The sequence below is a fragment of the Trichechus manatus genome, unplaced genomic scaffold, assembly GCF_000243295.1.
Source record: "Trichechus manatus latirostris isolate Lorelei unplaced genomic scaffold, TriManLat1.0 scaffold00175, whole genome shotgun sequence".
Classification (NCBI taxonomy): Eukaryota; Metazoa; Chordata; class Mammalia; order Sirenia; family Trichechidae; genus Trichechus; species Trichechus manatus.
In genome coordinates, this window is record NW_004444111.1 from 1,293,244 (window position 1) to 1,306,219 (window position 12,976).

General features: G+C 38.4%; 1 protein-coding gene across 12 annotated transcripts in view; it reads left to right on the forward strand.

Moving 5' to 3' along the window:
• NOL4 (nucleolar protein 4) overlaps positions 1-12,976 on the forward strand; it is a 392,270-nt gene that overhangs the window by 228,707 nt on the left and 150,587 nt on the right. For 11 of the 12 annotated variants that reach the window (XM_023741176.1, XM_004386883.1, XM_023741173.1 and 8 more), the window contains one exon: positions 7,332-7,615. In XM_023741176.1, coding sequence (XP_023596944.1) covers positions 7,332-7,615 — 284 coding nt within the window. Of the gene's footprint in view, positions 1-3,103; positions 3,123-7,331; positions 7,616-12,976 lie in introns of those variants that run through there. The other variant, XM_023741177.1, reaches the window with a different exon arrangement.

Sequence of the window (12,976 nt, forward strand, 5' to 3'; positions counted from 1 at the left end):
ATATGCCCAAATAGGCTGCTCGTATGAGCTAGTTTGATTATTGGCTCCTTTGAAGCTCTAATGTCCTGTCACCAGGTAGTTAGATCTGTTACTAGGTTTGTGAGCTCAGGAGTCCACCCACTCCTATATGGATTCAGCTCAGTTGCCTAGGTAGATAGCCACCAAGTGTGTGATCTAGGCTCTCACTTACAGTCCTAAACATGCATAGGTGATTGGTGTAGGCACAGGCATCTGGCTGCAGCAGGAGGACACACTCTGAGCAAGGTGGGGTCTGATGGCCACCCCGAAATATCCAGGAGGAAGGCGTGTCCCTGTTCCCTAGAGCACGTAGGTGGATGTGTTTTGCAGCCAAACTATGAGTACCTCATGCTGTTGGCTGTAAGGACTGGGGGGCACCTCTTATTCATGGACCCCTATCGCAGGTGACTAGGTGCCATGGCTGGAGCCACCAGTCCTCAGGCCCCTGATGTGGGTAGGTGAAGACCCTGCTTAATGAGCAGAGCAATGTCAAATGTCAAGAACCTGCCAATTCACAGCTGAAACAGTTAAAGGTAGAGTTCCGATATGTACCCTGTTGTACTGCGGTAATGAGGGCCTTCTCCATTGAGATGGGCCCACACAAGTCTATGCAGGCAGAAAGGCACTCAAAGTCCATGGATCCCTTATGCCTGTGCCTAGGCAAAGGAGCTGTGCCTACCCTGGGTTCCTGTCTTAGGGGAGCCTGCCGTTTATTTTTTCTTCTGTTTGTTAATTTGTTCACTCTCCAAGGCAGGGAGAATGGCTCCAGGCATGTGACGGATCCTACTTCTGGCCTAGGGGACTCGGCAATTGCTGAAGCCTGTCCAGGACCCAGTGCAGAGCAGGGAGCGGGGAGGTAAATGGGATAGAGGTTTTTCCCTAAGGAGGGTGTTTTTGATCTGCGTGGTAAGCCGTACACAAATACTCATCTTTCGTGGAGGGCTGCTTCTCACTGGTTCTGGGTGGCTGTGTAGAGTCTCTGGTGCTGGGTCTCTCCTGGTGTGGAAAATGCACCTCCTGAGCATGGCTGCTTGCCTGCCTCACCACTCACCCCCGAGCTGATCAGACCTGAAGGGCTCAGGCTCTCACCGGGTCAGGTCTGGCAACTCCTTGCTGCTTCCAAACCGTCTCTCCCTCTTCCTGGCACTCAGTCCAGTTCCTCAACTGTGCCTTTGATGTTCAGGGTTCCCAGATTGCCACATATACTCGAATCACTTGTTTTTTCGGGTTTTTGTTGTAAGAGGGTCCACCAGAAGCCGCTGACTACTCTGCCATCTTGGTCCTGCCTCTAAGCTTCCATTTTTATGGAGCCCTGTTTGCACAGTGGTTAAGAGCTACAGCTGCTAACCAAAAGGCTGGCAGTTCAAATCCACTAGCCACTCCTTGGAAATCCTGTGGGGCAGTTCTACTCTGTCCTATAGGGTCGCTGTGAGTTGGAATTGACTCGATGGCAATGTTTTGTTGTTTTTTTTTTTAATGGCTAGGAGCAGGAGCCCTGGTGGCATGGTTGTTCAAGTCCTTGGCTGTTAGTCAAAAGTTTGGCTGTTCAAACCCACCAACTGCTCCACAGAAGAAAGATGTGGCAGTCTGCTTCCGTAAAGATTATAGCCTTGGAAACCTTATGGGTCATTTCTACTCTGTCCTATAAGGTGTCCAGGAGAAGACAGAGAGCAGAGGTCAGGAGTGAGAGAGGAGCTGGACTAAGCTCTTCATATCACAAATAGAATTTCAAGTGTTTTGGATTTTTTTAAATTATTGTGTTCTTCTTTTTAGGATATTGATGTACTATTTTTTTGGAACAAGTTTATTTACGTCTATATTTTGGATTTAAAAGTTAGTTTTATGGGAAGTTTTCTTAGGAGGCATCAAATGATGCAGGCAGAGGACTGTGGTACATTTTGGGAAAAATGATAAAAAGCTTTTTGGGTGCTATGAGCATCTGACCTCGATTTTAAGACTAAACCTCCTAGTACAAATTTTAAAATGAGGATGATTTTTTTTTCTTATTCATTTTGCCTAAGGCATTTGGCCCAAAAGCCATGATGAAGAGCTACTGAGAGTAACTGAATAAGAAAGTAGGTCAGATGCTTTGGGAGATTTCAAATATATATACATCACATCTGTTTGTGTGTATGTGTGTACACGCACACACACACATATATATACATACAAAAATACATACTTAAATCTGTGTATATACTTAAAAAAAAAAGTTGCTGTTGAATCAATTCTAACTCATGGTGACCCCATGTGTGTCAGAATAGAACTATGTTCCACAGGGTTTTCAATGGCTGATTTTTTGGAAGTAGATTGCCAGGCCTTTCTTCCGAGATACCTCTAGGTGGACTTGAACCTCCAACCTTTCAGTTAGCAGCCAAGCAGGTTCACTGTTTTTATTACCCAGGGGTCTCATGTATACACTTATTTTTGTTACTTAAATCTACCTATCTATACACATACACATGTACACGCGCACACACACACGTGCACACACGTTTACTATTATGGGTTAATTCTGTTTGTAGAGAATTTGGTGCTGATGAAACTACCTTAGTACAAAATGCTGGTGAGACATTAAAAATAATTAAACAAATGGTGTTTTTAGGGTCTCTACTAATTGAAAAGGAGAACGGGAGGTAGGAAAGGAGAAACAAGAAAATGAATAGTGTGCAGTTTTTGGTTAGTGTTACTAGACCTTACAGACAAGCACCTCACTCCAACTACTAGCTGAGAGGGCCCTCTCCACAACACGTAATTTGTCTCATCAAAAACTGACCACAGAGCAAATTAAACCCAAACATCCAACTGCCCTCCTGATGTCATTGAATTCCACCCTACCCTGTCATCACAGTCCACATTCTCCTCTGTTGCTAGGTACCCTGGGCATTCTTATTTTCCAAAGCTTCAGGTAGTGTTTTTCCTTGGGACTTAAATACAGTCTTTGGTTCATATGCTATGGCACCCAGGCTGAAACTTTGAGAGAAGCACCACTGCTCTAGGCCTGAAGGCTGTACCCACAGACCTAGACACTTCACCTGGTGTAAAGCCCTGCAGCCCAGGACCCACATGGTAGCAGCCACTCAGGATGGAGCAAACTATGTTAGGTAAGGAAGCAGGTTTCCGCTTAAAAATGACAAACTGGTGTGAATTGGTTACGATAATCAGGAGCCTGAGATCTGTGATTTTCAATTCTGAAAAAAATATCTTTAAGGAAGATAGAATAAAATCCGTTCGCATGGTTACACGAAACAAGACAATATGTAATTGTTAATTTGTCCTCAGTTTAATGTCTGTTCCTTGCTTTGTGTTGCATATTTGTAATATAAACATTGAAAACTTTGTTTTAAATTTTGATTTATAAAATAATGGTATTTTGTGACATTACTTGTTCTTTTACCATGTGAATTATAAAAGATGTGAATATATATTTAATACAAATGAGTAAATCATTCGTTATTCATAAAATGTACTGATTTACTCAGAAATGAAATATGTAAAGCTGTTGAATTTGGTTACCTTGGTAACATCTGGGGTGAGCTACTCAGTCTAAAAATAATTTCTCCTTTATTGTTTATATTTTATGTCAAAATTATAAACACAGGACTTTTATTAAAGACTGCCCTGATAATTGATCATGTTTATCTTACCTGAAAAAGGAATATATGGTACACTATTTACTAGATATGTATTATAATTTCAGATTGAAGAAACAGCATAACATGTTCAATTTTTAATTAATAGAAATTAGATTTATATTATACTAACGTAGAGTTGGTTTTAAAATGTAGTCTATCTTTAGGGTTATTTACACTTTTAACATTGATAAGCTTACTTCACATGAAGTGTTTAGTGAATTTTTATTTTAAAGGATTCTAGTACACAAATATTTAATCACTTTTTTGTGAGTTAAATAATTGGACTTGAATATATCTGTTATCATCATCTTTGAACTTTCTTGGAAAGGTAATTTAAATAATCAGAAATGATCTTTCATACTTTAGCATAAGATTTGAATTGCCATAAAAGAATATGCACAATTCTCCAAATTATATACAAACCATTGCCCTACTTATACATTTCAAAAATCCCAGATATTTAATTGCTAAAAGAATGCTTTTGATTTGTCAAAATACTAGCTATGAAAAGTCTATGCCATATTATTTGTAGCCAGTTTCCTAAAATCTCCTGTGTATGTTTTCTCTCCACATGGAGGGGTTTCTTGAATGGGCACATAAAAAATGATTTACTAGTACAATTTTCCATTATGAACACATTTAACAGTTTTATGAAACAGTGTTTTAGAAAACTGATTAAAAATACTATTTTACTGAAAATTAAACTTAATGCACACTGTTTTCATTTTTACCAGAAAGAGAGAACTGGGCTTCATCCTGGACTCTTGCCTATTCCTTGTGTCCACATTTCATTTGACCATTGTCAGTTCTACCTTGCCTTAGTCATGGTTCTCTAAAGAAACACAATCAGTAAGAGAGAGAAAGAGACAAAGGCTGATTTATTTTAAGAAATTGGCTCACGTGGATTGTGGAGGTTGGCAAATCGAAAATCTATAGGTCAGGCGACAAGCTGGAGATTCCTATAGGCTTGTGTCCACAAATATGTAGGCCAGGCAACTGGAAAAGAGGAGTGGGGAAGTTTAGGCAAGATGTCTAACTGTTGCTGTTGAGTTGATTGTGACTCAGATGTCTGTTTATAATCTGGAGGCAATATACTCCCTAGGGAAACTTCCCTCTTTTTACACTTAAGATCTTCGACTGATTGGATGAGACCCACCCACATCATGGAGAGTAATTTGTTTTACTTAAGGCCAGCTGATAATATGTACTACTTCATAACAGAATCTAGACTAGTATTTGGCCAAACAGCTGAGCACCCTAGCTTAGCCAATTTGGCGTGTGAAATTAACCATCATGTACCCGTTCTATTCCCTTACTACTTCTCTAGTAGTTCCCTCCTTTCCTTTTCTGCACTGTTGTTGCTTTAGTTTGAGCTTTCAAAACCACTGAGTTAGAGGACTTCTAGATCTCTTAACTGGTCTCCCCAGCTTCCATCTTGTTTCCTTTTCATCCCATTGTTCTCACTGGGGTCAGTGTGACCCCTTTACAACACAAAAATCCCCATGGTACTTCCCACCACAAATTAAAATTGCTTGTATTTGCTTTAGAAGCTCAAATACAAGTCCTGTGACATACAGGATACTTCTGAACTTATCCTCTTCTTCCCTGCCTAGGTTTATTTTCTTGACTCTCTCTTTTGCGCTCAACACTCTAATCTTATGGCATTAAAGCCCTCATCGCACTTGCCTTGCATATTCTTTGGCCTGTGACTTTGCACATGCTGGGCTGTGTGTTAGGAATGCTGTCCCTCAACTTCATGTAGTTAAGGCTTACTCATCTTTTAGACCTTAGCTCGTATGTAACCTTCCCGAGGAGGCCTTTTGTGATGTCTTTATCACACGTGCTGCACAGTCTTTTCCCTCTGCATTTTAATTGAATGTCTATTTTTCTCTCTCTTTTAATTAAGTATGAACTCATTGAAGGCAGAGTCTCTGTAGATCAAATTTTTAAGCCTGTTGACTCCAGAGTAGGCACTTAATAAATATTTGTTGATAGACGAATAAATAGACAAATGAGTTATATTACTTCCTTCAGAATTTAAATATTATTTCCATGGATTGAATTGATTAGAAGCCATTAAATATTTCATTGCACTCCACAAAAATAAAGCATATTGAGACTATTCAGAAATCAAACAAAAAATCATAAGTATTGAATATAATTACTTCCTGTTAACTCACATTTATATGGTTTCAATAAAAGCCTTAGCTAAAGGAAACAATTTAAGACCTTTTCCCATTATAAAAAAACAAAAAAACCCAAACCTGTTCCTGTCAAGTGGATTCCGAGTCATAGTGACCCTATAGGACAGAACAGAACTGTCCCGTAGGGTTTCCAAGGAGCGCCTGGTGGAGTCAAACTGCTGACCTTTTGGTTAGCAGCTGTAGCTCTTAACCACTGCACCACTATTGTAATCCTCTGAAATTAATAGAAAATCCTTCTTGTATAAATAAAGATGAAATTTTGTTTTATGTAAACTTTGTTTCTTTGCTTTCTGTAAGTTATCATTGCTATACTTCTTTCTGAACAAGCTTATTGTTTATTTTAAAGCCAAAAATTTTATTCTCCTTCTCCTTCTTCCTTATTTTTCTACCATTATTTCATTTTTTGTTATTAGGCAAAAATATGTATTAGTTGTAGATAATTAAGAATATTAAAAAATCCATTACCTCACCAAAAGCAAACCAAATCCATTGGCATTTAAGTCGATTCCAACTCATAGCGACCCTATAGAACAGAGTAGAACTGCCCCATAGGGTTTCCAAGGAGCAGCTGGTGGATTTGAACTGCCAACTTTTTGGTTAGCAGCCGAGCTCTTAACTACTGCATCACTAGGGCTCCCCATTAGCACACGGTAAAGAGTAAATCACAATTAACATTTTGGCTGTATCTTTTCAGCCTTTTTCGTGTGTCTGTATGTTTTCTTTTTACAGAATGGGGGTGTATTGGGCACACTATTTAATAGCTAGCTTTTTCCATTTACTAATTCATGGTTCACATTTCCCCATATCTTTAGAATAGGATATTGAATGACTACATAATATCCTAACCATTCTTTGACGTGTATTAAGCCAATCCTCTGTTTTTCAGTAATTTATTTTATTTCCAATTTTTTGCTGTTTGAAACAACAGGTCTTTTTACCTGCACAGAGATACACATAAAGATTAAACTCCTTAGGCTTAAAAGTCACAGTAGTAGAATGACTGCAGCAAAGTTTATGAGTATCTTTAATGTTTTAGGTACACATTACTCAAGCACTCTCCATAAAGCTTGTACAGCCCCAGTATAAGTGAATGCTCTTTTCAGAGCATTTTCACCAAATCCAGATATTCTTAATGGAAAAAAAAAAAAAGAAAAAACCTTTTTGAAAAATAGTTGACAATTACTTTTTTCTGTTTGTTATTTAAATCTTTTCTTTGAGATTGCATTTGTGATTGAACAGTTTCTTCTATTTCACCTTTCTTATTTCACTTCTTCTTGTGCATAAATTGGCCTATAGGATTAAAAATAACAATGACTGCTTCCCAAGCTTATTCCAAAGGTTAAATTACATACTGCCTGTAAGATTACATGCTAGAATGTCAAGCCCATAATAGTAGCTCAAGAAATGCTAGTTGAAGTAGAAATGGAATAGTCATAATAATCAAAATAAAAATATACATTTTTCTTTCCAACAGATGATTCTGCTGCAGAAAGCTTTAATGGCAATGAGACTCTGGGGCATGGTTCTGTTGCTTCAGGGGGAGCACACAGCAGGGAGATGGGAGACTCCAACAGTGAAGGCAAAACTGGGCTGGAGCAGGACGAGCAGCCACTGAACCTGAGTGACAGTCCCCTCTCAGCGCAGCTGACTTCAGAATACAGAATAGAGGATCACAGCAGTAATGGAAAAAACAAATATAAGAACCTTCTAGTTTCTGACCTCAAGATGGAACGAGAGGCGAGAGAAAATGGAAGCAAGGTGAGGCCATATCACAATTTGCAGAGATTTTGAGTTGGACATGAAGGTCACAAAGAAATACATATTTATATATGAGATGAAGATTATCATCAGTAAAAATATTTTAAACAAATCCCAGTAATACGTTACCAAGAGACTTATAACCATGGTTACTGTGTTTCTATATAACAGAATAAATTCTGGGCTAACAGTGAGCAAATTGGGCCATGCCTCAGACAAACCAGTCGGTGTGTTTTTGTGTACGGAATCACTGGAATTTAGTTTCTCATTAATATAATCTTCCATGGATCTCTCTCTGGGAGTTTGTTGAACTCAGATACGAAGTTTAGGTCTCAGTACACGATTTTGGACTATAAAAAGATCACTATCTAGTTTCTCCTAGATTGGCTAGGTGTATATAGCAATAAAGTTTCAATTAAATTCTCAAGTTTGCTTTAGAGATCTGGGGACTTCAGTCAGTAATTTAGTCCGTGTATGTTGGAGTATTGTGTCAATGTTCTTGATGAAATTTGTGGATTAAATAACTACTTGGAAGAATAATTTATCATTAGCTGTATTATACAAAAGACAGAAACATGTTTCAGACATACGCTCTAAATTTCTAGACTATTTATATTAGAATGAATACAGTACCCTTACTCCAACTGATTTATTTAAACAAACAAAAAAAGCTTGCATTTCTACTCGTTTTCAAAATACATGCGGCTCTACAATTTTTGAAGGTATGTTTTTGGGAACATGAAGGTGTTTATGGAATATACATTTTTACTCCCGTCCCCCACCCCCAACTCTAAATTACATGGTGGGGGTGGGGGGGAAGGGGTGGCAGGGAGGCAGGGAGGAGAGGACTGGTCTTTTGACATAAATCCTAAAAGCAAAATGTCTTAATCTGGATTAATTTCTGAATTTGCTGAGGCACTCTGCTTCCTAAATTGGCTCTATTTAAATCTTCTGCCTTGCCTGAGGGTATGTCCTTTTATTCTCTTTTAAGCAAATCACTAGACATTATCAGATGCTTAAGCGCTTTTGCCTGAGGGCGATTGCTACCACTTTTGCTGTGGTAAATGCACAGGTAGCCTCTTCCATGGCTTAAAGCCATACCACACAAACACAAATGATTTTATGTTCTCTAACGTGATCTGAATCACTGTTATGTTTTACAGAACACATTAACCCTTAAGTTTTCCTGCCTGCCACATAACCCTGCCATTATACAGCTTAAACAAAATCAAGAAATATCCTTTTTATTCTATATATCCATTGAATCTTTTCCTAATTTGATTCAATGGTACGTTCTTCTCCTCTTTAAACCCTTGTTCACTATTATTACAGTAGCAGTAGTCACTAAAACACATTCTTGGGCACAATAAATGAAATGAAGTTACTTTTCTACCTCTATTATAATGGAGTTCTGAAAGTACAGATTGTTTGGGCTAAATGTGGTGGGTAAAATGGCAGATGGGCCTAGAGAAGGCGATACCTCTGAGGAACTGAATGTTTATTGATTTGGTAAACGAAGAGGGAGTCCCTGAGTGGTGCAAATAGTTAGCATACTTGGCTGCTAACCAAAAGGTTAATTGTTCAAGTCTACCCAGAGGTGCCTTGGAAGAAAGGCCAGGCCATCTACTTCTGAAAAATCAGCCATTGGAAACCCTGTGGAGCACAGTTCTACTCTGACACACATGGTGTTGCCTTGAGTCAGAACTGACTTGACAGCAATTGGTGGTACTGGTGAGGGAAGAGCAGCTTGCACAGAGATTGAGGAGTAGCTAGAAAGGCAGAAAAAAAATCCGAAGAGTATAGTGTATGGAAGTTAAGTATAGTCCGCTGTGGTGGACACTGTGAGAAATCAACAAAGAGGAAGGTGGAAAATAATTAAATTTATGAGAGTAGTTTTGGAAGCAAATGTTGGGAACAGAATCCCGAAGCACTGTTTTTATTCGTTCTTTAAAGAGGGCATATTAAGTACCTGTCACACGTTTGCAGTAAAGTGTTAGGTACCAGAGACAACACAAAAAGGGGGCAGTCTTTATTCAGAAGGCCCTTGATATATAGTCTGGAAAAGAGGATACATATACATACAACAGTTTCTTAGGGAAAGTATAGGCAAATAGCCATCCCTGTGTTAAAACATTAAGAGTTCAAAGAAAATAATAGTTCCATTGTAGTAGTAGTCAAAGAGGGCATCCTAGAGCAAATGCTTCTTGAAATGAACTTTGAAGGAAATGTAAGATCATAATTTTTCAGTTGTGAGTTCATGTCAGAAATTGAAGGACTGGAATGCAGACAGGAAGATTACTTGGTTTTATAGGCTAGGGACCCATTGTTCATTCTAAGCTGGTTATGACTTCACAACATGGCATTTTAGGACATGAATGACATAATTATGCAACGTAGACTATTCGCCCCCAATTAACTTACTCACCGAATATTTTCTGAGAGACTCTAACATGCAAGGCACTGTGGTAGTACTCAAAAATATGGAAATGGGCAAAGCAGAGCCCCGCCCTTCAAAGCTCATAGTCTAACAGGAGAGAAAGGTTTAAACTTGTGACTGCAATCTGATTTCATAAGTGCTGTGATAGACTCATGGGCTGAGTAAAATGAGAGAACAGAGATGGGGCACCCAAGGGACTATAATGATTGTTAAGGAAGACTGTACAGAGAGCTTGATGCCAGGGTTGAGTATGGAAGGGTAAGCAGGAGTTATTCAGATGGGGAGGATTATTCATGATAGAACTTTAAGTATGTCTTGAGGCATAGAGTCATGAGAGAACATGCCTGGTAGGCAGGCTTGCAAGGAGCTTGTCATGGCCACAGCAGAGAAAAGGTTTGGAGGAATAAGGGATAAAGGGGCTCCATCAAGAAAAGCTTTGTAGGCCATTTTAAGGACTTTGGATTTTATCCCATAGGTAGAGTTTAGCATAAGAAGGTTATACTTAGCTTGGGATTTTAGAAAGATTATTCTGACAACATTGTGGTGGATGAGTAAGCTAGAAACTAGAAAAGGGGGGACAAGGAAACTTGTTAGAGAGCTCTTGTGGCAATCAGAAGAAAAATAATGACAGTTGGAATCAAGTAAATGACAGTAGGAATGGAAAGCAGAGACATTATAAAAAAATACTGAAAATGTTACTTTCTTTTTTTTTTGGATATTATATTTAGAGTGTCACAATATAGCCACTATATACAGCGTCACAGGTTGTACAGTGCAAAACTCCAGGGGCGTCTTTCATATCCACTACAATATGAATACCCTCCTTATCTCTCTATATTCCATTAGAGTACAAGGACGATGACTACCTTGCTTACTACAGTATGTCTGGCATCTGTCTATATATCTGGTACACAGCAGTTTCTCAATAAACACTTCTGAAAAAATAAAGAAAGGTTTATTGAATGTGAGAAGTGAAGTAAAGGAGAAAACTCTAGGATGACTTCAAGATTTTTGGCTTGGTCAGCTAAGTAGATGGTTCCATTTACCAAGACTCAGAATAAGAAACATTTGAAGGAGAAACAGATTTTGACATGTGAAGGTTATAGTATCTATGCAATATCAATTGGAGATGTTTCATTCCCATTGGGGTTATACGTGTCAGCTTAGAAAAGAAGGTTGGAGACAGAAATTTTTGAAAGCCATCAGAATAGAGGAGCTGCTTGAAGCTATTGCTGACATCATTTGAGGAGAGAAGAGAGTCAAAATATATTATCCTGCAGAATATCAACCTATAAGAAACTCATGGCAGAAGAGGAGTTTGTGGAGGAAGAACCACCCAAAGATAAAACTAAGGCAGCCAGATAAAAAGGATGATACCAGGAAAGAGAGATCTTAGAAGCTAAAATGTTGGACATTTCTAACTGATGTAAGTGGTTAAATTATCAGTAGGTGAAGTGAGAGGAGGCCTGGTGGCGCAGTGGTTAAGTGTGCAACTGTTAACCAAAAGACCAGTGGTTCAAACCCACCAGCCACTCCACAGGAGAAAGATGTGGCAATCTGCTTCCATGAAAATTACAGCCTTGAAAATCCTATGGGGCATTTCTACTCTGTCCTATAGGGTCACTCTGAGTTGAAATTGACTGGACGGCAGTGGGTTTGGTTTTGATTTTGAGGTGAAGTGACATAAGCCTAAACTTGGACTAAGGTTAGGGAAATTAATGTTAAGATCTGCGTTCAAAACACATGGCAGAAGAAGAATTAGAATAATTAGTGGGAAACTGGATTAGTTACAATTGTAGAGGTTAAGATGGGAAAGCTGAGTCATTTTAATTGTGAAGGAGACAGTCTGGAATTCCTTTTCTTTTTTAAGGATTCTTTTTTGCATTCTGAATCTTTATGTAGAGTGCACTTGGTTTCCTGGTGGCTCTGGATCAAGACTTGATTTACCCCAAGGCTATCAGGTGAACTTCATACTAAAGATTTCGCACCCACCACACCTTGACCATTGTTCAATTCGTATATTTTGTAGTACTTAGGAATATTCTATCATTTCTGTGCAACTTTATAAAATAACACTATTATCTTTTTTTTTTTTTCCTGCTAGAATTTTTGAGACCAGCCTCTGTTCTTCCTTGGGGGAATATAAAAGCTTAATTATATAGATTCTCTGAGAAGCTTAGATTCCTGTGAGTTTAATATTGAACTATCTTCCAGTTTTATTATGAGTAATATCAAACAAAAATGATTATAAATCACTTTGAAAAAAATGAATAGTGAATAGAAATGCCTAAAAAGAATAGCTGAGCTGGACTATGCCATTTCCTGATTGCTTATTATTATGTAAATTCACACAATAAACTAGTGAGGAATCATATCAACCAATCTAAAGACTAAATATATCGCCTTGAAAGTGTTTTAAAAAAAAACCAAACCCATTGCCTTTGAGTCGATTCTGACTCTACAGGACAGAGTAGAACTGCCCCGTAGGGTTTCCAAGGAGTGCCTGGTGAATTTGAACTGCTGACCTTTTGGCATAGCTCTTAACCACTACGCCACCAGGGTTTCCTGAAAGTGTTTAGGTGATAGTTATTTTCTGCTTTCGGATAACCATATTTTTAGAGGACTACTAGTAAGACTAGGGCTCAGAAGAGAATAGAAATGATGATTAAGAGCTTAGATAGTAGGACTCATGAGAGTATGTTAAGGGAACTAGTTTTACTTAGAAGAAGAAAAAAGAGCAAGAAGAGACAAATCTGGGTATAGACATGTTTTTAAATTATTAATAAGAACAAAAAAAAACCTCTAGAACACTAGTGGATAGAAATTAAGAACTTAGAAACATTGTATCACTGATTTTTTTTCTTTTTAGTTTTCTCTTTTTCTTTTAGTATTTGTGACCCAGCTGCATGTTTACATAATACGCT